Below are 25,994 nucleotides of genomic sequence, written 5' to 3' on the forward strand. Positions count from 1 at the left end.
GACCTGTCTGTACCTAATCAAATCTACATCTTCCCACTTTTCTGCAACTCTCTGTATGCCCTCTTCTTCTCTCTGATCTGGCTACCTATCTCATGAGTCCACCATAATGGCTTCCTGTTTCTCTGCCTTATATCTTTGTAAGGGATACACTGCATCACTATACCCTTTACTACAACCTTAAAAATATCCCACATCTCCTGTGCAGTTTTATTTCCAAAACTATCTTCCCAGTTTACCTCTCCTAATAACTGACGTAACCTACCATAATTGCCTTTCTGATAGTTTGGGACTCTAGTCTTATTCACTATATTATCCCTACTGGAATTAATGATAAATCTAATTATATGATGGTCACTGTTTGCTAAAGTCTCTCCTACCTCAACTTCCTTTAAACAATGCTCAATATTTGTTAGTACTATGTCTAAAACCTTCCTCCCCCTAGTAGGTTTATCTACCATCTGCACTAAATAGTTATCCTGAAAACTTTCCATAAACTTATTTTCACTAGCATCTCCTACCATCCTCTCCCAGTTTACTGACTTAAGATTAAAATCCCTAAGATAATTGTCTGACTAGTACACCCCTATTTATCTCATCTACCATAAGGTTGTCTACATCTGCTGACTGGTTAGGTGGTCTATAAAAGCTCCTACTCTAATAACCTTACTTTTGTTTACTCTAACATCCAGCCATAAGGACTCTACTCTGTTATCTACCTTAATACCATTAACCTGACTGGAAATGAAGGATTTTTACATAAATAACTACTCCTCCACCTATCCTACCAATTCTCTGGTGTAAATACATAATGTATCCATCTACTTCATATTCTTTCCTATTTTCCTAAACTTTTCCTCATTTACCCATGCCTCTGTGACACATACAACACCTAAGTCCTCCTCAACTATATAACTAGATAACTCGTCCTTCTTGTTCCTAAGACTCCTGGCATTTACATAAAAACATTTAAGTCCTGCTACCTTCCTAGATGCTGTCTCCTTATTTGGAATCCTAATCTTATTCTCTCCTATTTGCACCTGGAAATCTTTCCTAATCTTTTCACTATCTCTGTTTATCCTATCTAATTTATGTCTAACACCTTTCTTCCATTGCTCTTCACTTCTGTTTTCCTCCCTACTTTCCCTCTCCTTTTCCCTTCTTACCTGTAACAAATGCGTTGTTCTCTTGGTAAGTTGGTGTCCTCAATATATTTAATTTCACAGCCGTTTGAGGTGCGTGCTGGCCGGGCATCAGCTGATTAGTGATTACCACGGCTGCCAATACAAACAAAACAAAACACAACTAATAAAAGGTGTATCATTAGCAAATACTGTTACATATTCAACATTAATTAGATTTTTATGTTCATGAATGCAAAGTAGATATTGCCACCTTGTAGTTATGTGGAAAGTGAAATATTAAGCTTTACCTCTTGTTCTCTCTCTCTCTCTCTCTCTCTCTCTCTCTCTCTCTCTTTGTAAGTTTCTAAATCTGTTGTAATGTTATTCTTAAGAAGTAATTATGATATTGCGTTCAATGTCATCGTACAAACTATTAAGACGTGTCAGAATAAGAATAAGACAAAAAATGCTAAAGTAAAATGAGCGTTAAGTTGACAATTTTGGCTTGGTCACTTCTTTTATTGATTTAACTAATTATTCTCAGATTTTCACAAGAATTCGTGATTGAAATTAAGACACAATTAATAAAACGACATATAATGCCTCAAAAAGCATCGAGAGGAGTAGATAAATAAATAAGGAAAAATTTATTAGTTGTACCAAATATTCTACGTTTTCTTCAATGGTGGTTGTGTTAAAGAAAATAGGTGGATGCTGCATTATGTATTGGTTGTCATGGCAACATCTTGTGTATGTGTGTATGTGTGTAGGTGTGCGTGTGTAGTGAAAGAGCCAACAGGTAATGGTGTGTGTGTGTGTGTGTGTGTGTGTGTGTGTGTGTGTGTGTGTGTGTGTGTGTGTGTGTTTATGTGTTCACACACACACACACACACACACACACACACACACACACACACACACACACACACACACACACACACACACACACACTACTACTACTACTACTACTACTACTACTACTACTACTACTACTATACAACAACAACAACAACTACTACTACTACTACTACTACTACTACCACCACTACTACTACTACTACTACTACTACTACTACTACTACTACTACTACTACTACTACTACTACTACTACCACTACTACTACTACTACTACTACTACTACTACTACTACTACTACTACTACTACTACTACTACTGTCACCATCAGATCCAGCGATGAGAAAAAGTTGATTATACCAATACTACTACTACTACTACTACTACTACTACTACTACTACTACAATTACATCATGAAGTGTTGGAGAAGGCAGGTATGTAGAAAATGTTGAATAATTATAACGAATAGTGGTAGTAGCAGTAATAATAATAATAATAATAATAATAATAATAATAATAATAATAATAATAATAATTGTAATCAGCACAAACTTCCAGATTTTTCCAAAGACTGTGGTTAAAATGACTTATGGCTTTTAAGGGTATTTCTACGATTCAATTTACATATGAACGAGAGAAATAATAAGTGGCTCGGGTTTTTGCGGATGTTTTTACAGTTATATTGAAGGATTAACGACATTTCTATATTACTGATAGGGAAAGCACTCTTATAAACTCTGCTAATTATCCTTGTGGCCTTGAAAAACTGTCATGGTAAGCGAGCAGCGCGTTTTTAAGGATGTTGTTACGGTTCTAGGGAAAGATTAACATTTCTACATAATCAAGAGGAAAAATACTCTTGACAACTCTGCTAATCATCAGTGTGGCTTTGGAAAACAGTCTTGAGAGAGCAAAGCATTTCAGAATAGTACCCTTTTTCACTGGCACTCCCTCACACACGCACTCTCTCATCTCCCCCAGCGCCGCAGACTGACAGCAGCAGCGGAAACACGTCAGGCATCAGTCAGGTCAGCCCTAGATAGACTGGAAGGTAAGCTGAGTGAAGGAGGCGAACTATTGACGGAGGAACGACTGTATATCTTATCCCTCGCTCCCTCCGCTCTCCTACAATGCCTGAGGGAGGGACAGCTGGCGCCCACTCAGGTCCTCAGGGCGTTTCAAGCTAAGGTGTGTGTGTGTGTGTGTGTGTGTGTGTGTGTGTGTGTGTTTGGTAGAGAGGGGGAAGGAGAGGGAAGGAGGGAGGGATGTGTGTGTGTGTGTGTGTGTGTATACTTGTAGGAGGAAAGGAGCTAGAGAAATGTGTGTGTGTGTGTGTGTGTGTGGAGAGAGGGATGGGCGAGATTTAGGAGATGATGTGTGTGTGTGTGTGTGTGTGTGTGTGTGTGTGTGTGAGTGAGTGCTTGTGTATGTGGAGAGAGGGATGGGCGAGGGATAGGAGATGATGTGTGTGTGTGTGTGTGTGTGTGTGTGTGTGTGTGTTTCACTGTTTGATCTGGTGCAGTCTCTGACGAGACAGCCAGACGTTACCCTACGGAACGAGCTCAGAGCTCATTATTTCCGATCTTGGGCTAGGCCTGAGACCAGGCACACACCACACACCGGGACAACAAGGTCACAACTCCTCGATTTACATCCCGTACCTACTCACTGCTAGGTGAACAGTGAACAGTGAACAGTGGACAGTGAACAGTGAACAGGGGCTACACGTCAAAGGAGACACACCCAAATATCTCCACCCGGCCGGGGAATCGAACCCCGGTCCTCTGGCTTGTGAAGCAAGCGCTCTAACCACTGAGCTACCGTGTGTGTGTGTGTGTGTGTGTGTGTGTGTGTGTGTGTGTGTTTGCGTGTAATTTGTAGGATTTATAGTGGGTACCACTATAAAATTGCCTGCGCCACTAATGATTGGAAGCTGAACAGCGCTTACACTACTCTTCAAGTAAACCTACAGGCGCTAGAGGCCATAACATAGAAAAAAAAAGGAAGGAAGGATTGGAGGTGTGTGTGTGTGTGTGTGTGTGTGTGTGTGTGTGTGTGTGTGTGTGGGTGTGGGTGTGTGTGTGGGTGAGAGTGAATGTGGGAAGAAGGGTGTGTGTTTGTTTGTGTGTTTTTTGTTAATTTCTTTTTTCCCTTTTTTCAGTTTTTTCGTCTTTTCTTTCGTTGTTTTCACTGTTGTCAAAGTTTTCTATATTAATAACTATTATTTTCCATTTTCTATTTTTTTCTTATTTATTTATATAGTTTGTCACTTTTTATTTTTCCTTAATTGTTTTCTGCTTTCTATATTTTCGCCTTTTATATGATTTTCACTGTATATACATTTTTCCATATAATTCACTCTTAATTGTTTGTTTTTTCAAAGCTTTCTATACTTACACTGATTTCTTCGTGTTTTCACTTTTTTCTCCGTCTTTTATCTATTTTCATTGTTTCCACTATTTTTTCCACTGTTTTTCACTCACTCTTTCATTGTTGCAGGCCATCGTGGTGACCTACAGAGTCAACTGCATCACTGAGTTCATACCACAAGCTGAGGTACGTGTGTGTGTGTGTGTGTGTGTGTGTGTGTGTGTGTGTGTGTGCGTCACCTCTCCCATGCATACACACGTCTAGTCTTCAAAGCTCAGTATTGACTGGGCACAAACACTCTGACTACTGAGCCCGTTCCAGTCTATTCCATACATCCACTACTATGGCTTTACGAAGGGAAAGCCAAACTTGTTAAGTTTTTGTAGTAAAGTTTACAAGGCGGCAGATAATGGTGGTGATTACGACATTCTACACATAAATTTTAATAGAGCGTTTGACAAAGTACCCATAGGCGTAGGAGGTTCAGTTCTTTCAGGGGGGCAAGGTACCTTTTGCCCGAAATTTACCCATATACCTAATATAAATAAATTAATATGTATTTTTTTAATTTTGCATTTTTATTGCAGCTAAACATCATATAAAAAGCAATATAAAGCACTATAAACAGAAAACATGTAATTGCACATTGATATCAAGATGAAGCTCACAATAAGTATGTATCTCTACCATGACGTCCACCAAAACTATCAATTATGGATTCTGTGTTGAGCTTGTTCACAAAATTCCTCTCAGTATTCAGTAATGCTAGGCTCGATAGTCTCTCCTGGCCCATTGTTGATCGCAGGTATTGCTTAGTCTTCGCGGACACAGAAGGATCTCTCTGCTGGGCATGGTGTTGTTGGGATGGTGGGCAGTATCTTGGCTGCTGTTCAGAAGTGGGACAGAGTGGAAGATGAAAAAATTGAAACTAGTACTTTGTTCAGCCTTTAAACTATCCTCTCCCAGAATCACTGGCATCTCCCATCAAAATGTTCGTCAAAGATGTAAGGAGAGTTGAGCTCCTCCATCACACATCACATCTTTCATGCATCTGTCACAAGTCTGTCACGTGCATCAGAATTAATTTCACTTCTTGCTCTCTGTTCGTCTTTTCTTTCTGGGTTCTCCCCTGTTTAGTCCAGCAGCCTCCTTGACGGCTTTTTTTTCTTTCCTGTGGAGTGGCATTGTTATAAGCTACACTAGAAATGGACCGATACAAAAATTTTGACCGATACTGATACCGATACCATAAAATTTTGGCGATACCGATACTACTACCGATACCGATACCGATACTACGAGTACTATTGATCCTGAAAACAGTGCATTGCGCAATAAACCAGTCTGTATGATTGTTGCCCACAGTCGTATTTTTTTTTTCTAAGTTTGACGTTATTATCATTATTATTATTATTATTATTATTATTATTATTATTATTATTATTATTATTATTATTATTATTATTATTATTATTATTATTGTTGTTGTTGTTGTTGTTATTATTATTATTATTATTATTATTATTATTATTATCATTATTATCATTATTATTATTATTATTATTATTATTATTATCATTACTATTATTATTATTCGATTAGGTTAGGTTAATTGAGACGTTTGATGAGATTAGGTTATATTCGGTTAGTTTACATAGGTTAGATAAATGATGTTAGCACAAATTAAAAGTTGTCAAAAATAACAAGGGTGATCACCAACAAACATTTACCCTGCAATCTAGCTAGCACACTGTCTACATCAGGAAAGGGCCAAACTTTATTAATTTATTTGTATTATATATTCTGACCGTGGAAAAAGACGTGTAGACTCTCATTTGTCCAGTGTGAACAATCTATAGAGAAATAATAAGTCGTACTGAGTGTTATGGGTTCCAATATTTTGTCCACGGGCGAAAAATCCGTGACGTCACTTCTAAATATCGCTGAACGCTCCTATAGCCATCACACGCACGTTGAGTAGCTTCCTGTCCACTGTCCTCATGCATTTTGTTTGGATATTACTTTCCAACAATCTTAATTGCAAGTACATATGCATATCAGCAACATTTCCAGTGCAATGTTACCTCGTGAACGAAAGACACTACCAGTGTGCAGAACACCCGGTCGGATGAAGCACACACATGAGGAATAACATTATCTCTCTCTCTCTCTCTCTCTCTCTCTCTCTCTCTTGTGTTATTTATTTTTTAAGGTGTTCACCATTCTTTATTTCAGCAGCAGCTGCCTCGCTATTTCTAAGACAGCTGTGTATAAGGGTGACCTCCTTTGCTGTGGCATTCAATGTGTGTGTGTGTGTTTCACGGTTTGATCTGCTGCAGTCTCTGACGAGACAGCCAGACGTTACCCTACGGAACGAGCTCAGAGCTCATTATTTCCGATCTTCGGATAGGCCTAAGACCAGGCACACACCACACACCGGGACAACAAGGTCACAACTCCTCGATTTACATCCCGTACCTACTCACTGCTAGGTGAACAGGGGCTACACGTGAAAGGAGACACACCCAAATATCACCACCCGGCCGGGAAATCGAACCCCGGTCCTCTGGCTTGTGAAGCCAGCGCTCTAACAACTGAGCTACCGGGCGTGTGTGTGTATTCACCTAGTTGTAATTTTACAGGGCCTGGGTATCTACAGACATCCAACTTTCCTTTAAAACTATGCACACTCCTCGCTGACACCACCTCCTCACTCAAACTATTCCACACCTCCACACGTCTCTGTGGGAAACTATATTTCTTCACATCCTTCAAGCATATTCCCTTGGCTATTTTTTTACTATGCGATCTCGTAGTTCTATTTAAATTTTCCTCTGTCAACATCATTTGTTCATTATCCACTTCATCCAAACCATTCAACAGTTTATAAACCTATATTAAATCTCCTCTTTCTCTTCTTTGTTCCAAGGTAAGCAAATTCATTTCTTTTAATCACTCGTCATAGGTCATTTCTGCCAATTCCGGTACCATTTTTGTTGCCATTCTCTGCAATCTCTCCAACTTCCTTATATGATTCTTTTTATAAGGGGACTTTTGCTCAGATTAAATTCCATCTCCCACCTCTTGCTCCACTCCCAAATCCTATCCAGATCTGCCTGTAAAATTTCACAATCTTCTTCACTCTTCACATACCTACACAACTTCGCATCATCCGCAAACAAATTAATATAACTGTTTACTCCCTCTGGCATATCATTAATATAGACAAGGAAAAGTATTGATGCCAGCACTGAACCTTGTGGGACTCCACTCTCCACCACCAACCAGTCCGACTTTGCATCCCTTATTACCGTTCTCATCTCCCTCCATCTCAAGTAGTTTTCCATCCACTTTAACACTTTTCCCTTCAGTCCTCCATAAATCTCTAATTTCCATAGCAGTCTCATGTGCGGTACCTTGTCAAAAGCTTTTTTAAATCCAAATATACACAGTCCATCCATCCTCTCTCTTGTATTTTGTCAACCACTCTTGATTTGTTACACATGACCTCCCTTTCCTAAAGCCAAATTGATGATCCGATAATAACTTATGATCCTCCAGGAACCGTATCCAATATTTCTTTATCACCCTCTCACAAATCTTACCGACCACACTTGTTAGAGACACAGGTCTATAGTTAAGAGGCTCTTCCTTACTGCCTCCATTATAAATGGGCACCACTTCAGCTCTTTTCCACTCTACCGGTACTTCCCCGGTTTCTAATGAGCACCTTACAATATCATATAATGGATCTATCAATTCTTCTGTACATGTAATTCACTGTTTGATCTGCTGCAGTCTCTGACGTGACAGCCAGACGTTACCCTACGGAACGAGCTCAGAGCTCATTATTTCCGATCTTAGGATAGGTCTGAGACCAGGCACACACCACACACCGGGACAACAAGGTCACAACTCCTCGATTTACATCCCGTACCTACTCACTGCTAGGTGAACAGGGGCTACACGTGAAAGGAGACACACCCAAATATCTCCACCCGGCCGGAGAATCGAACCCCAGTCCTCTGGCCTCTGACCTTGTTGTCCCGGTGTGCCTATCCGAAGATCGGAAATAATGAGCTCTGAGCTCGCTCCGTAGGGTAACGTCTGGCTGTCTCGTCAGAGACTGCAGCAGATCAAACAGTGAAACACACACACACACACACACACACACACACACACACACACACACACACACACACACACACACACACACACACACACACACACACACACACACACACACACACAGAAAGAAATAAAAACATCCAAATTCTGTCTAACAAAACAACTTGCAGATAGAGATGCACGACGTTATATATATTTTTATTTAGTATCGGTAGTATCAGCAGAAAATAAGCTGATACCGATACTAATACCGATACTCCTTAAATGGACCGATACTGCCGATATCGATACCGATACTGATACATCGGTACATCTCAAGGCTACTCATCTGATGTAAACTGGTTATTTATTTATTTATTTTTTTTTGCAGTTGTCTTTTTTTTTTTTTTACACAGTAATGAAAAGTTTTCTTCATTCCTGCATTTTGTCAATGTTTTTACAGTGACTTAGCTGACATAACGCCTGTAAGTGTCTTGACAATGCATTGTGTTGTAAAAAATTACCTTCCACATTTCTAGACCAATAATGAACTGTATAAGTCACATACAGAGGTCAGAAGGTCTCTGGTATCAACAGATGCCTTGGCATCTTTCATGTTGATGAGTTCCATCAAGGCTATAGTGTACAGTGTTATTCTCACAAGTTGTTGCTCAAATGCCTTTACAGCTTCCCACCGACACGCCTACCTTGTCCCACTCATTGATTTTAATTTAATATATGGCTCAGACTCATCCCACTGCAAGGTTACATTCTTCAGGACGTTGTGTCTCTTTGGACAGCTGAAAAAGTTTCACAGCGATTGAACTACTCCTGGGCCATTTGTCATAACACAATTTTTCTCTAGTGTCGTTAATTGCGAAATTCAATAAGTGCCCATAATAATGTAGGTACATATATGGCCTGCATGAGGTGCAATCTCCTGTATTCTTGCAGCAACACCTTTCTTGGGACCACTCATATTTGAGGGCCCATCACAGCACAGGCCTACAATATCCTCTTTTCTGACACCAACATTCGTTAGCACTTTGTATCGATTCAAACAGTACTTCACCTTCTGATTTTGTCTTATAGAATCCGATAAAGGTTTCATAAGTTTCACCCTTATGAACATACCTGAGACACACAGACTTGTTCTTTATTGCTGATATCAGAGGTTTCATCAACAGTGATGCTGTACCTTCCAACTTCTTGAACAGTTTGTGCAATTTGCTGCAGTACAAGATCAGATGCAATCATCAACGTCTCATTCTGGATTTCAGGTGATAGCCACTGTGCATGACTCTCCCAGTGACCACGTAGTTTATCTGAAAGCCATGGAATCTTTACAGCGAAGATTTAGAAGTTCTAAGAAGATGCTTTGTTTTATGTCAAATTATTCGTCTGACCGGGCTTAATTTATGGCTGTGGTGGGGCGAGGGTAGCTCTACAGTTCTGCCACGTTTACCAGAAATGCGATGTGAAATGGAAGTTATTGGTGTACAAGGCATCGCAAATACCATCAATTCAGATGTCTAAAATTTCGACTTGTGTATATAGATGGCTGAATCAACAGTAACCATCATATGCATTAAAAAAACTATATAGTACCATACAAACATGGCATACATATTCAACAGCGTTGCTGATATCAACTGTAGTAACTTATAATGGTACTTAGCGTATGTTTAGGGTGTGTAATAATATCAGCGTTACAGATATAAGATAATGAGCATGTGAAAAAGAAATAATCTATTATCCAAAGTAAAAAAAAAAATAGAAGTCTTGTGAGTGGCGGCAATACTGATGAACCCAGCCTGGCCAGGCCGAATAGCCTCACCTTGTAGTACGAGAAGTTGCTATAATTATAAGAGAAAATGCTCACATTTACTGGCTTTTACAGTAATTTCAAGGGTGAGGCATAATCGCATTCATAATTCGTAAGCCAAGCTAATGTGTAGTTTCTATTTTTACAAAATAGTAGGTATATGCCAATACCTAAGTGAAAAAAAAAGCATTATTCACTTGCGAGCGGCAACTCTTCCACACCCAGCTGGTGGCCTTGACACATTGTGGTGGCGACATGACTGACCTCGTGCCACTCACTTATATATATATATATATATATATATATATATATATATATATATATATATATATATATATATATATATATATATATATATATATATATATATATACAATTATAAATGACTTAGAGAAAAGAGAGAGAGAGAGAGAGAGAGAGAGAGAGAGAGAGAGAGAGAGAGAGAGAGAGAGAGAGAGAGAGAGAGAGAGAACAACAGTAATGAAAACGTGGCAACACTGTACAGAGACGCTCGCTCCCCCACGGCCGTAAATTAAGGCTGGGCAGACTATAGGTTAGTTCTGATTTCTAGGTGTCCCCATAAAGATAAATTCTGCTGAATTAAGTATAACAAAAACTCAATTATCATTTTCATATAGTCCGTGTTTTTCTCACCATGTCTTTGTGGGCATTGTCGAGCTGTGGTGACAACAGTGGCGTCGCCTTGGCCTGGGCACCCCGGATGTTTTTTCTTTAGCCCCGGATAATTCAACAGAGGTGCAGCACGACATACTAGTGATGGGAGGAAAAATATAGTTTAAGTTAAACTGACTCATGTGATGTGCGATTTTGGGGAAATATGGTTTCTGATATATCCTTAAGGTATCATCACTCAACTTTTTCACATGGTCTGCTGTTAAAAAAATAGGAAACCAAAAATCTAAAATCATGTAACCTCTCACATGTTCTAAAAATTGCAGAGGGAAATCTAAATTCTCTTCAGTCAAAATATTTATATTTTTTTGCTTTAATCCCTGTGTTATCTATACGTGCATCATCCTGTTTCTATCAATATAATATAATTAAATTTTGACACACTTTGAAGTCGCCACAAGGCTAAAGAAAGCACAAAAACAGATTTTTTTTTTTTCCGCGAAGAATTCCTAGACATCCCTATGAGGATTTGTGCTCAGTCCCAAATGTTTTCAGTCCTAAGAAACGCTACGGCCCCGTGGGACAAAATGAATGTTTGTCTCTTTTGGTTATTTTTGTCTATAATCCATTGTGTGATTGTCAAATTATGGATTTTGCTTTGGGAATGTTTAGCTAATCTTTCAGTCTTCTCCCAGTTCCAGAATGAGAATAAATCATCATTACCATATTTCTAAGATTTTTTAATATTTTTTTTTACGTAGGGAAGAGAGCCAACCAAGGGCAAAAAAAAGAAAGATTAAAAAAAAAGGCCCACTGAGTGCTGGCTCTCTAGAAAGTGTAAAAGCGTCAGCCAAAGTTGGGAAGCAAATGGCTCGATACCTCCCTCTTAAAAGAAGACAAGTCGTAGAAAGTCGGAAATACAGATGCAGGGAGGGAGTTCCAAAGTTTACCAGTGAAAGGGATGGATGATTGAGAGTACTAGTTAACTCTTGCGTTAGAGAGTTGGACAGAATAGGGATGAGAGGAAGAAGAAAGCCTTGTGCAGCACAGCCGCAGGAAGAGGGGAGACATGCAGTTAGCAAGATCAGTAGAACAGTTAGCATGAAAATAGCGATAAGAGACAGAAAGAGATGCAACATTCTAGCGGGGAGAAAGAGGCTGAAGACAGTTAGTCAGAGGAGGGGAGTTGACAAGACAAAGAGCTTTTGATTCCACCCTGTCTAGTAAAACTGTGTGACTGGAAACCCCCAAACATGCAAAGAGTACTTCATACAGGGATGGATAAGGCCCTTATAGTAAGCAGTTGGAGGGGCGAGAAAAAATGACAGAGACGCCTCAGAACACCTAACTTCATAGAAGCTGTTTTAGCAAGAGATGAGATGTGAAGTTTCCAGTTAAGATTATGAACAAGGGACAGACCGAGGATATTCATTGTGGAAGAGGGAGGCAGTTGAGTGTCATTGAAGAAGAGGGGATAGTTGTCTGGAAGGTTGTGTCGGGTTGATAGATGGAGGAATTGAGTTTTGAGGCATTGAAGGATAGACAAAGTTGGAAAAGTTTGGCCAGGCAAGGTGCAAGCACGGAAGCACAGTTTTTGAGAACAATAGGAGGGACCCCATCAGGTCCATAAGCCCTCCGAGGGTTTAGGCCAGCCAGGGAATGGTAACATCGTTACGAAGAATTTGAACTGTAGACATGAAATAGTCAGAGGGAGGAGAGGAGGAACAAGCCCAGAATCGTCCAAGGTGGACTTGTGAAGAAAAGTTTGAGAGAAGAGTTCAGCTTTAGAGACAGAAGATAACACCCTATTATTTTTGCCATCTAGTTAAGGCTCATACGTGGATATTTCCTAAACAGCGCAGGATGTTGATTTGGGCCATCTAGAAGCTGCATTTGGAAACTTGAGCTTGGTTTCGGATAAGAAGTTGATGTTTCACTGAATGAAAGATCTTCATTTATAGTTTCTTAGCTTACTGAACTGGTTGAAGTTTTATTGTGCTTAGTGTGACCTTCTGGAAACTCAGCAGGATTTTTTTTTTTTTACGCTGTCAGGCTTTATGATATCTCTAGTATCACATTCTTCAGCCTGCTTTTCTAAGTTCAATGTACCATGATCAACAATGTTCTTTTCGTCAGCTGACTGGACTTGCTTAGATGCTGCATTTTTCTTCAGTGTTCCTGCATGTCAATGATGTTTGTTGAACCGCCAAGGCAAAAGGATAACTTCCGTTGTATTGTGTCAGTATCTACAGGCACAAATTTGACATTTTGATTACTTCTTATATGTTCTTTTTTATAGTCAAAATCGATTTTCATCCTACCTTTAGAGCATTTAATTGGAATTCTGTATAGTCTTTTTCCTAGGTTTCTCCATTGTTAACTGTTATACCTGTAATTTGTACACAGTGCAGCACAAAATACGTATTTGCAACGCCGAAGCGGATTCAAGATAAAGGCAATATATAATACTCTTTCAGGATATTCCTACACAGTATACGAAATGTATTAAATGTATGTGCAAGATAAAGGCAAAACTAAAGGAATTCAACACCAACAACCACGCCGTGAACCCCCACGGCAGATTTACACAAGAGGCATAACCACACAGAACAAATAGACCTAATAGACAAGACATTATATCTGACAATAAAAGCAACGTTGGGAGAAAAACGCATGACCTACCACAGCCTTCGACAGTTGGGGTGCGTCTAATGCAAGGAATATATAGAATATATAGAATCCTTGATCTAATGCAAGTCATGTAACGTACTACTGACTGACTCACGGGCTGCGACTCGACTCATACTTCCTCTACAGGTGGTTGCTATACGGTTTTACAGACTCAATATAGAGTACACTGCCAGTGTCCGCACTGCCGGCTCCCCCTTCGGAGCAAATAAAGTAAATTGCACATATGATACTCGTTAAAGCAATGAAAAAGCAAGCTTCTTACAAAATTAAAGAGGAAATAATGAAACAAAGGCATATATATATATATATATATATATATATATATATATATATATATATATATATATATATATATATATATATATATATATATATATATATATATAATTTACATAACTCAGAGAAGCATTTGGCAAATCAACACAAGTCGCTTCCAGTTCCCAGTGCTGCCTGCCTCTCTCCTGTGATCACATGACAGGCTCCACTTAATAGACAAAACCAATCGCACATATAAAATTCTTCTAATAAATTCAACTTTTTTCACACTTTTGTTTTCGTGAAGTTTTGTGTCACTCATACCACCAAAACCAAAGCTAAGACCTTGATCAAAGCTGCATAAAATGCGTTTTGGCAAAGTTTGCATTACTAGGGTTGATCTCCGTTTTTTTTTCTCTCTCTCTCTCTCTCTCTCTCTCTCTCTCTCTCTCTCTCTCTGCATGTTTTCAGCCAACGTTAAGGCGGCTTCACACGTGCCAATTTGCGACTGAAATTTTACGTATGTAGAGTTTCCGACACATCGCTTCTATAGTCAGAAAGTGTCATACATAGCGACTAGTTGACGCCTTGGCGGAAAGTGAATGTAAACAAACAGCTAAACCCCAAAATGTTTTCAAGCTCTAGTGACGATGCTGAAGTTGTGGCTCCTCTTCTTTTAACTTACGGGAAGAGTCAACAGAAAAGAATATGCCTGTGGATACTTCCCCAGGTAAATAGAAGGAAAGACAGGAATGTCTACCACACTAAATTAGCCTACATTTCTCGTAAAAAAAAAAAAAAAATTAATCTTAAGAAGACTATGCACAATGCAATCAAACTAAATCCTGACAACTCTTCAATCCTCACCTCCAACAACACCCTGAATTGAAGGAAACAGCTCATGTAGATTGGCAGTTATTTCGTCGAACGACGATTTGCACAAGCTTTGTTTTTACTGTATAATTAATTTCTGGGGTCCCAGATGTGATTTTTTTCCCTCACCAACTCTAACATCTTCTCTACATCTGAAGACCACATTTTCAATGCTTACCCCGTGACATCACAACGTAAAACAAAGTCACAAATTGACTAACTAGACTAACACGTTGGTCTTGTTTTGCGACTGCTTTCTCCAGTCATAAGGCACGGATTTTGAGTCGGAAACTCTACCTACGTAAAATTTCAGTCGCATATTGGTACATGTGAACCCGCCTTTATATTATCTTCAGTGGAAGACTGGTAGTGTTTTTTACTTTAAGTATGTTTGGACCCAAAACCACCACTCAGGAGGGAGGCAGTAAGGGTAATAATATTGAGGCTTATGTACCATTGACACAGTAGTAATACATTTAAGTTTTTTTGCGGTTTTTTTTCTTTCTTTTCCATTATTTGTGGTTGTGTCTTGTAGGTTTTCAGCGCATTCTCAAACTTTTGGGCTCATCTCAACTAATTTTGACAGGAATTCCTAATGGAGGTTATTTTGGTTATTCGGGCAAAAATAGGCCTACATGATCTGCCTGAATCTGAAGGAAGTTTTGCCCTAATTTCACTTGTTTCTGAGAATTCGGGAGGGTAATTGCCCCCTGCCCCCCCACCCCACCTCCTATGCCTATGAAGTACCACATCAGATCTCTGGGCTCTTGAGAAAGTTAGGGCGCACAGGATACAGGATAAAATATTGGGCTGGATAGAAGCGTGGTTAGGCGATATATATAGGCGACAAAGGGTAATACTTAATGGATCTAATTCTGAGTGGGGTTAAGTAATCAGTGGGGTACCACAGGGTTCAGTTTTAAGGCCATTGTTATTTCTAAAATATATTAATGGAATTAGTAGTGATATCAGTAAAATTGCAGACGACATGAAGATAGGTAGATTGATTAGGTCAGATTGGGATGTGGTGATGGGTGGATTCTATCCAAGTAAGGAGTGAGTGCGCTCTACCTCCCATAGCTCAGTCCCCTTCTGTTTCTGCTGTCTTTGCCTCTCTTTCTGTCTTTTTTGGGCAGCCAGAGTTTTTTCTTCCCTCAAGGATACCAGTGTCTTTGCTCAAAACTAACCTAGCTGGTTGGGGTGGGGCTTGCGGCCCCTTCCTGTTAAAAGAGCCACCACCAGAGTTGTAGGTTGAGGTTGGGGTTGAGGCTCTAGGAGCGGGCGGGCCTCTAGCCACGACCCCAATCCGGTTCTGCTATGGGGTCCAACCGTGCAGACCCCTCAGATGCCAAGGCACCAGACGGGCATGCCTACCCATATGACAGATGCAGGGGAAAGCCTGCGAGATCCTTGTGTCCTGAGAGGGATGCGAGGATCCCCTCTCCCTATTTTTAACTTTGGGAGTGTCAGTGGGGTTGCAGACATGGCTTGTCTCATCTATCAGATGAGCTCAGTAGGCTGAGGGTGGATATGGTGGGGACTCTTTGAGATAAGGAGGCGTGCCAGTGGCGAGACCAGTAGCAAGGGTTTTACTTACTATTGGTCTGGCACGAGCAATGGTCACCATGTCAAAGGCGTAGTAGCCTCAGGCGTCTCAAGCAGACTGCAGCCGTCCGTTGTAGAGGCTACTCTGGTTGATGAGCGTATAATGAAACTAAGGCTGAAGCACAGTCTAGGCTTCATGTTTGTTGTTGGAGAATACGCTCCTACCGAGATGTGTGAAACTGAAGAGAAGGAGATGTTCTATGCCAAACTCGACTCTGTACTGGACTAGTGTCCCTGTCATGATGCACTTATTGTCTCAGGCGACTTTAATGCTGTCTCTGGCACAGAGACAGCCAGCTACGAGTTACGTGTTGGTCCCCATGGCTCTTTCCTTCTGAATCTTGCACGATTCAGAAAGTTGAGAATTGCAGGTTCTTGGTATCAGAGATGAGCGCTGCACCACTGGACTTGGTATAGCAATGCTGGAGGGGTAGCGAAGAAGATCGACCGTATCCTTGTTAGTACTCATTGGAGGATCACCAGAACTGCGGGGTTTTTCAGAGTGCCAAGTTTTTTGCGGCTGATCACAGGCTTGTTGTTGCTACTGTTACCTTCTCACCCGTGGTTATCAGTTTTGACTGGCTGCGTCAGCTTCGTTGTCAAGGATCCAGAGCACACAGGAACACATCAACACGAGGCACACAATGGCCGGCAACGCCGGACAGAGAAACACCAGCTTACTCACGTCCTTTACTGAGTCCACAGTTCACAGTACATCACAGGGTAGCCTCCACACACACACACAGGGCACTCAGGCACTCACAGGCGTTCCCAGGGGCGGGCACAACAGACCACAACAGCAGGCAGCACGTCTTAATTACAGAGCTTGCGTCTCACCGTCTTACCTTGCACGTGGTCTCTTGCAGACTCTCTCCCCCGCGCGGCGCGCCAGCCCAACACTCATAAAGCCAGCCCGCGCAAAACACACATACGCACATACACACACATTCGTAACACTACACTCAAGCTGCATGTCAAGTCCAGAAAGCCTAAAAAATGTGACCATACTGTGTTTTATCTTGAGAAACTAAAGGACTTCACATGTGCCCAGGAGTATGCAATGACAGTCTCCAATCTGTGTGGAGTGCTCGACACCCTTGAAGATCCGGTAGAGCTATGGGATACCTTCAAACGTGAGTCTCGAGGCTGCATTCCTTAGAAATACGTATAAGTTAAGAAGGAACCCAATAGAAGTATTTAAGTGGTGTAGGGGTTATAACAAAAGAGACATGAGAAGTTTTTAGGATCAATAGCCAGAACAGAACTTGAAATAATGGGTTTACGCTTGATAAATTCTGGTTTAGGAGAAAATGGGAAGAAACTGGTTCTCAAACAGAGTGGTTGATGAGTGGAACGGTCTCAGTAATCACGCTGTTACTGTTGTCAATAGGGAACTTTAAAAAAGATTAGATGAATTTATGGATGGGGATGATGGATGGAATTAAGTAGCTTTGCTCATACAGGGACTGCCACGTGTAGGCCTGACGGCCTCTTCCAGTTTCCCTCTCTTCTTATGTTCTTATGTACTACTACTACTACTACTACTACTACTACTACTACTACTACTACTACTACTACTACTACTACTACTACTACTACTACTACTACTACTATTACTACTACTACTACTATTACTACGTACCACTACTACTACTACTACTACTATTGCTTTTACTACTATCACTACTACTACCATATTGCCACACCTGTCTGGATTTTTTCAACGCTATACCCTTCCACGCCTGGCCTTACCTGGTGCCCCGTCAGGCGTGGGCCACGGAGCTTGAGGGGCGCGGCGCAGAGGGGCGTGGGCTGCCGCTGTACGGGCTTCCAGTCAGCGTGAAGGACACGGTGGATGTGGAGGGGCTGGACTCCACGCTCGGCCTCGCCAAGAACCTCAACGCGCCTGCCCGCACGCACGCCGCCATCATCCATGCCCTCAAGGTCCAGGGTGCCGTGCCATTCTGCAAGACCAACGTGCCCCAGGCGGTGACCAGCATCGGCTGCAGCAACCCTGTGTGGGGCGCCACGCTCAACCCCGTGGACACTCAGCGCGGACCAGGGGGCTCCTCAGGTATGTGTGTGTGTGTGTGTGTGTGTGTGTGTGTGTGTGTGTGTGTGTGTGTGCGTGTGTGTGTGTTTCACTGTTTGATCTGCTGCAGTCTCTGACGAGACAGCCAGACGTTACCCTACGGAACGAGCTCAGAGCTCATTATTTCCGATCTTTGGATAGGCCTGAGACCAGGCACACACCACACACCGGGACAACAAGGTCACAACTCCTCGATTTACATCCCGTACCTACTCACTGCTAGGTGAACAGGGGCTACACGTCAAAGGAGACACACCCAAATATCTCCGCCCGGCCGGGGAATCGAACTCCGGTCCTCTGGCTTGTGAAGCCAGCGCTCTAACCACTGAGCTACCACTACTTGTCCAAGTAGTGTGTGTGTGTGTGTGTGTGTGTGTGTGTGTGTGTGTGTGTGTGTGTGTGTGTGTGTGTGTGTGTATTTACCTAGTTATATTTACCTAGTTGTAGTTTTACAGGGCCTGGGTTTTACGCTCGTGTGGCCCCGTCTCCATATCTACACTTATCCAATTTTTCTTTAAAACTATGCACACTCGTTGCTGACACCACTTCCTCACTCAAACTGTTCCAAGTTTGAACACATCTTTGCGTGAAACAATATTTTTTAACATCTCTTAGACATCTTCCCTTCCTCAGTTTTTTTACTATGCGATCTTATGCTTCGAATGTCATATTCTTCTCTCAGGATCAGTTTCTCATTATCCACTTGATCCATTCCGTTAATCGATTTATAAACTTGTATCAGATCCCTTCTCTGTTCCAGGGTTGGTAGATCCATAGACCTTAGTCTCTCTTCATATGTCATCCCTTCAAATTCTGGAACCATTCTTGTAGTAATTTTATGTAGTCTTTTTATGGGGGATCCACACTACTGCATATTCCAGTCTGGGTCTTATTTTAGTACTTATCAGTTTTTCATGTGTGTGTGTGTGTGTGTGTGTGTGTGTGTGTGTGTGTGTGTGTGTGTGTGTGTGTGTGTTGTTGAAGATATCGTCACCCGTGGAAGGTGAACAGGGGCCTTCGGTTCTGGTCCACAGTTGTTGCTAAGTTGATTCTATGTGGGGCTCTGTGCCCACACTGTATATGTGTGTGTGTGTGTGTGTGTGTGTGTGTGTGTGTGTGTGAGCTTGACGTGCCTGGCCTTCCTAGGCGGTGAGGGTGCCCTGGTCGGCGCAGGTGGCTCCCTAGTCGGTGTGGGCGTGGACGTGGTGGGCGGCGTGCGAGTGCCGGCACACTTCTGTGGAGTGGTGGCACTCCGGCCCACGGCTGGGCGCCTCAGCCTGCTGGGTGTGACAGGGCGCGGCGCCCCACAGACAGGAGGTGAGTGCTCATTCTCATTCTCTCTCTCTCTCTCTCTCATCATGCTCTTCCAACACTCATGCCTCGGCTGCCTGCAGTACACCCCAGCGTGGGCGTGCTGGGGCGGGACGTGGGTATGGTGGTGGCCGCGGTGCGCGCCGTGCTGGAGGCCGAGGTGGGTGACGACCCGCTGCCACCACCCGTGCCGTGGCGTCCGTACCTGGTGGAAGGCGGCCGGCCACTGCGGGTAGGCTGGTGTGAAGATGACGAGGCGTTCCCGCCCACGCCAGGCTGTAGGCGCGCCGTGGCTGTGGCGCGCGAGGCTCTGGGCGCAGCGGGGCACTCTCTGGTGGCCTTCACGCCCCCGGGATCGCGGCGGGCGTGGGGCCTGGCGCTGGCCTGCCTCGCCGCTGATCAGGGCGTGGCTTTGCGCGCCAACCTAAGTGGTGAGGAGCGGGATGCGCTCATTGGGCACGGCCCGGAGCTGTTGGCCCTGCCGCGCCCCCTGCGCGCCCTGCTCAGGCTGCTGCTTCAGGACAGGGCGCCCATGGCCGCTCATAAAATGACGGGTGAGTGGGGGCAGGTGTGGTGGTTACTGGACGTCTTTGCGACAAGGCAATGCAGTAGCACAGTGTTGCGGCACACAGTGAAGCCTCTCTCCCTCAGGCCGGGCCGCCACCTCGAGGGGCCTGTGGTCGGTGCTAGAGGAGCGCCGCCGCCTGGTGGCAGAGGTGGCTGCAGCGTGGCGCGCGGCGGGTCTGGATGCCCTTGTGTGTCCTGCCTACCCCATGCCCGCCCCGCCCCTCACTGACGCTGCACGCCTGGCAGGTAAGTACGCCCACACTGCTGCTCTACTCGATAAACACACACACACACACACACACTGACACTTTGTGGCCTCACACACAGGCACGCAGGCCACCACAGGCGTGTATAGCCTGATGAACTTCCCCGTGGGCGTGGTGCCAGTGACGCACGAGACCCAGGACGACCAGGAGAAGCTGGAAGACTACCCCACCCACCACGCCGCCCTTAGGAACGTCAAGGAGGTGCGTGACGCCACTACTGCTACTGTCCCCTTATTCACATTACCACTACTACTACTATTCCTCCTCCTCCTCCTCCTGCTACATACCATTCTCCTCCTCCTTTTAATCCTGTCTCATCACTACCACCACCACCACCAGTAATGCGTGCCTTTCCACAGGCCACACGAGGCGCGGAGGGACTGCCCATTGGCGTGCAGGTAATAGGCCTACCCTGGCAAGAGGAGATAGTGTGCAGGGTGATGCTGGACCTGGAAACACAACTCAAGAGGCAAGGGTAGGGTGAAGGGTGAAGGAACGGGGGTAAGGGTGAGACAAGGGTGACGAGGAGTGAAGAAAGGTTTCACTAAAAGTGAGAAAGATGAAAGAATGTTGACTGAGGATGAGACAAGGGTAAATAAGAGTGGAAAGAGTTAATCAAGGGTGAAAAGGGTGACTTAGGGTGAAAGAAATGTGATTTAGGTTGAGACAAGGGTGACTAAAGGCTGGTTCACACGTTCGACTGAAATTGCAAGTCGGTAGTTTCCGACTGCATATTGGTCGCAAAACAAGGCCAACATGTTGGTCTTGTTCAATTATTTATGTTGTGACGTCACGGAGTAAGCTTTGAAAATGTGGTGTCGATGTAGAGAAGATGTTAGAGTTGGTGAGATAAAAACAACGCATCTGGGACCTCAGAAATGAATTAAAAAAAAAAAAAAAAAAAAAAAAGCTTGCGCAAGTCGTTGTTCGACGAAACAGTTGCCACCCTCAAAGAAGTTTCCCTCAATGCAGGGTGCTGTTGGAGGTGAGGACTGAACACTTGTCAGGATTGAATTTGATCGCAATTGTGCATAGTCTTAAGATTAAGTGTGGTAGACAATCCTGTGTTTCCTTCTACTTAGCCAAGGACGTATTCACAGGCATCTTTTCTGTTGACTCTTCCGGTGCGCCACAAGAAGAGCAACCACCGCTTCAGCATCGTCACTGGAGGAAGACATCTTGGCTGTTTGTTAACATTCACTTCCCGCCAAGGCGCAAACTAGTCGATACTTCCCAGTCGCTATGTGTGACGTTTTCTGACTAGAAGGGCTAAGTCGAATCTTCTAGCGACTTGCAATTTCAGTCGCAAATATGCACGTGTGAACCCACCTTAAGGCTGGAAAGCGTTAATCAAAAAGGATGATTTTAGGGTGAGGCAAGAGTGAGAAGGATTAATCAATGGTGAAGAAGGGAGAAGGGTGAAGGGTGAAGTAAAGTTGGAAATGGTGACTAAGAGTGAAGGGTAAGAGCAGTATGAGAAAAGTGACTTTTGAGGGTGACTACTAAGGGTGACTTGGAGTAAAGGGAAGGATGATAAAGGTGAGGTAAGCGTGATGAAAGTGACTGAAGATAAGGAGGATGAGATACGTGAATTAGGGTAATCTAGGGTGAAAGAAGGGTGATTAAGGGTAAAGCAAGGTTAAAAAGAGTGATATAGGATGAGACGGGTGAAAAGGGTGACTAAGGGTGACTTTTGAGTGACATTTACTAGGATGGCTATTGAAAAGAAATCATTTATAAGGGTGACATACTGAAAATGATCTAGTTTAGAGTGAATGCTTACGGTGATTCTACGATAACCTAATTAAGGTGAAATTTTAGGGTGACGGTTTAGAGTGACAATTCTAAGGGTGACCTAGTTTATGGTGATTCTTTTTGGGGTGATTAAGGTGAAATTTTAAGGCTGATAAAAATTAAGGTGACTTTTAAAGGTGATTACTTAAGAGTGAAGTAAATATAGTGACAGTCGCATAATAAGTGTGTTGTAAGTGGTATCCTTATGTGAAGTATGTGTTTATAAGTGTTTAAGTGTAGAATAAGTCTAAAGTGAGCATAAAGTAAGGGTTGTAAGTATAAAGTAGGAGTTATAAGTGCAAAATAAGTGTGATTTAAGCGTTGCGTTAGTAGAATAAGTAAAACAAATAAATGTTTAAGAGCAAATCTACGTGTTAAGTAAGTTCAGATCAAGTTGTAAATATATTCCGAGTGTTGTAGTGAAGTAGTGAATTGTCGTACGTGTGACCTGAATGTTGTAGTAAGTAATGAAGTGTTTAAGTGCAAAATAAGTGTTGTAAAATGAATGTTGTTGTAAGCCATTCAAGAGCTGTAGTATTGTGATTCAAGTGTTGTAGTGGGTACGTAATTCTAGTGTTACAGGTACAATTCAAAATGTTATAAGTGTCTTAAATGTAATCTAAGTGTCGTGTAATCTGTGTTTCAAGCATTATATAAGTGTTAAGGGTGTAATCTGTATGTTGTGAGTGTAATCTAAATGTTGCAATGAGTAACTTGTGTCATAAGTAAAGTTCAAATGTCGTAAGTCTAAGTGTTCTGGGTCAAGAAATAATAGTCCTTAGAAGAAGGCCAAGGAAAAAGTCGGTAAACAAATAGAAACACAATGCACTAGAAACAGCTATAGATATATAGAAGGGAAATGGCATATAAACCCATAGAAATACGTACAAAACGCACAATAGAAGAAAATATACGTAAATAGATGCATAAATAAAAATAGATCATACAACGCATAATAGAAGAAAATCTAAGTAGATAGATTAATAAATGTATAAAAAGGCCGTACAAAACACACAATAGAAGGAAATACGAGTAAGCAGACAAATAGATAGAAAAATAGTAATCACTTCTTGTAAACAAAAACTGACACACGTACGAAACACAGTGGAATAAATAGATAGGTAGAGAAGTGTTAAAAAGAATGAAGTACACACACAGACAAGTAAGAATAGTCAAATATATGTGAAATAATTTAGTAGCCACCCTATTGAACTGAGCGCCACACTTATTAGATTAGTAAGAGCACCACAACTTGACAAAAAACAGCATCATATTGGGCAGTTCTAGTCACTCTTTCGTTTGTAAGCTAACCAACAAAACCGCTTCAGCTTTAATCGTGTTCTTGGATTGGTAAGGCAGATTTGGGGATATGTGAGACCAATTAAGGTGTTTTCGTAAGCTATCCAACCAAAAAACGCTGGATAATCGGGTTCCACAGTCACACTTGGATTGGTAAGGCAGATTTCGGAATATGTGAGACCAATTAAGGTGTTTTCGTAAGCTGTCCAACCAAAACATGTTGGGTAATCGGGTTTCAGTCATGCTTGGATTGGTAAGGCAGCTTTGGGGATGTGTGGGGCCAATATACGATGTCTTTGTGAGCTGTTCAACCAAAACGCTCGCTCCCCATGTTGGTAGACGCCCGAACGAATGGAAATGTTTTGGTTGGGTAGTATACGATAGCTGTGGGAATGTTGGTTTGTTATTGTTCTTTTCACCAGTCATGTTGGACTTTATTAATACTTGTCTGTTTATTGGTTTATTTTTAGTACTGTAAGGCAGCCAGATCCGTGCCTTCCAAAAATAATTATGTAGGTAGTAGTGATGGTAATGATAAAGAGCATAATAATAATGATAATAATAATAATAATAATAATAATAATAATAATAATGATAATAATAAAGGCACTTGAAATGCTTTGTTGACATTCATTATCAATTCCTTCTTTTCTTTCAAATTCAAATGGGACAGACAAACACACAGGACAGACATTGACAAAAGACAAAGCAACCATAATAATGATAACAATAATGGAAAGTAAGAAAAAAAGGAACATCAATAAGAACAGCGATAATAAAGTAAGAAGAAGAGAGAGAAAAAAAAGTAACCTCAATAAGAATAGCGATAATAAAATAAGAAAAAAAAAGAAAAAAAGTAACTTCAATAAGAACAGCGATAATAGTAAGACAGACGCACGTTGCAGTGTTGTGTTAAGTGCTGCCCCTGGTGGCGCCTTTCCTGCATAAAACAAAAGAAAATAAATAAATAAATAAGTAAGTAAAATAAATACACTGAATTGGTACAACACAAGTGCGTTCATTGATTCACAGCGCATTGGAACACCTTTCAGAACACTTTATTGTTAAGACACAGCATTATACATCGAGTTTACTCCTCCAGCTGATACAAGGCTGAAGTGGACTGGTTTAATAGATTCACAAATTTTTAACACCTATGCAGAAAAAAGTCTTAATTAGTTCCAAAATTAACCTAGTATTTTTAAATAAAACCAAACAATCAACTGCTATTTTTAAGTACATAGGTAGTACATTATTGCATCTCTAAGTTAAGAGAATTAATAAATATCCTTAAAATAATAGCAATGAAAAAGTGTACCTACATGTTATTTCTAAGTGCAATTCATGTTTGCACTTTTTATTTTTTACACCTATGAGAATATTCGATAAATACTTGCAGGATAATTAAATGAATGATGCAATATCGAAGTATAAGAAGTAGTGGTACATTTTAACAAGGTCTTAGTTAATAAAATGACTACCAAGACCAAGGCTAAGATCTACGTAGAGTGGTGTACGTACTGTTAATAAATCTTGGCTGCTCAGTGGCTGCCAAGACCAAGACTTAGAGTAAAATATTAGAGTATAACTGATGGCAGTACATTTTTACCGTCATGGTTGCTCAATGATTACCGAGACCAAGACTACCATTAAAATGATGAAAAAAAGAAAACTCCAAACCTTCACCAAAATAGGAAAATGAAAAGAAAAACGGGACCCGAGCCATGAAGGAAGGAAAAAAAAAAAAAAAAAAAAAAAATAATAATAATGAGAAAGACCGAGACCTTGGTAGACAAAGATCAGGACCTAGAACAAGATGCACCACCATAGAAAATAAGACCATCACCACAAAAAAGAGAAAAAAAAAAAAAAAAAAAAAAAATAAAATAAAACAGGACCCAGACCGAGACCAAGACAACCTGAGAATCTTAAAGTACACACTACGCAACACTACAATAGTAATGATGATAATAATATATAAAGGGAATTAATCCTTGTATGACCCTAATAATGATATCCCAGTAATGTCTATAGGGGATTGGAACACTATACAAAGCACCTACACCTAAGCTACAACAGAGAATCCAACACCTTTTGTTTGCTATTATCGTACTTAATGGTATGGAGGAGATGATGGCACACTCTGCTGACGGAGAAACACACTCAAGATTCACACGCTTACACTTAATTTTTACTTATATTGCCTAAAAAAAAAATAAATAAATAAATAAAAATAGAAAAACAAATAAATAAGATCGATTGAACAGATAAACGTAAAATTCTTACTGATATCGCCTAGAAAAACAAGATAAAAATATAAACAAACAA

General features: G+C 41.5%; 2 protein-coding genes across 5 annotated transcripts in view; one reads left to right on the plus strand and one right to left on the minus strand.

Moving 5' to 3' along the window:
- LOC123507662 (lipid droplet-associated hydrolase-like) overlaps positions 1-1,279 on the minus strand; it is a 33,039-nt gene extending 31,760 nt beyond the window's left edge. For 2 of the 4 annotated variants that reach the window (XM_045260957.1, XM_045261026.1), the window contains exon 1: positions 1,164-1,270. The gene's annotated coding sequence lies outside the window, so the exon portion shown is untranslated. Of the gene's footprint in view, positions 1-1,163 lie in introns of all 4 variants that reach the window. The other 2 variants (XM_045260886.1, XM_045260808.1) reach the window with 2 other exon arrangements.
- A 1,041-nt stretch (positions 1,280-2,320) lies between these two features.
- On the plus strand, positions 2,321-24,284 carry LOC123507855 (fatty-acid amide hydrolase 1-like). Its single transcript, XM_045261149.1, has 9 exons — positions 2,321-2,412; positions 2,960-3,166; positions 4,478-4,534; positions 18,105-18,411; positions 19,576-19,746; positions 19,824-20,294; positions 20,392-20,553; positions 20,635-20,774; positions 20,933-24,284. The coding sequence occupies exons 1-9, from the start codon at positions 2,392-2,394 to the stop codon at positions 21,050-21,052; spliced, it is 1,656 nt and encodes a 551-aa protein (XP_045117084.1). The 5' UTR covers positions 2,321-2,391; the 3' UTR covers positions 21,053-24,284.
- The last annotated feature ends 1,710 nt before the right edge of the window (positions 24,285-25,994 follow it).

Source organism: Portunus trituberculatus, chromosome 1 (genome assembly GCF_017591435.1).
Source record: "Portunus trituberculatus isolate SZX2019 chromosome 1, ASM1759143v1, whole genome shotgun sequence".
NCBI lineage: Eukaryota > Metazoa > Arthropoda > Malacostraca > Decapoda > Portunidae > Portunus > Portunus trituberculatus.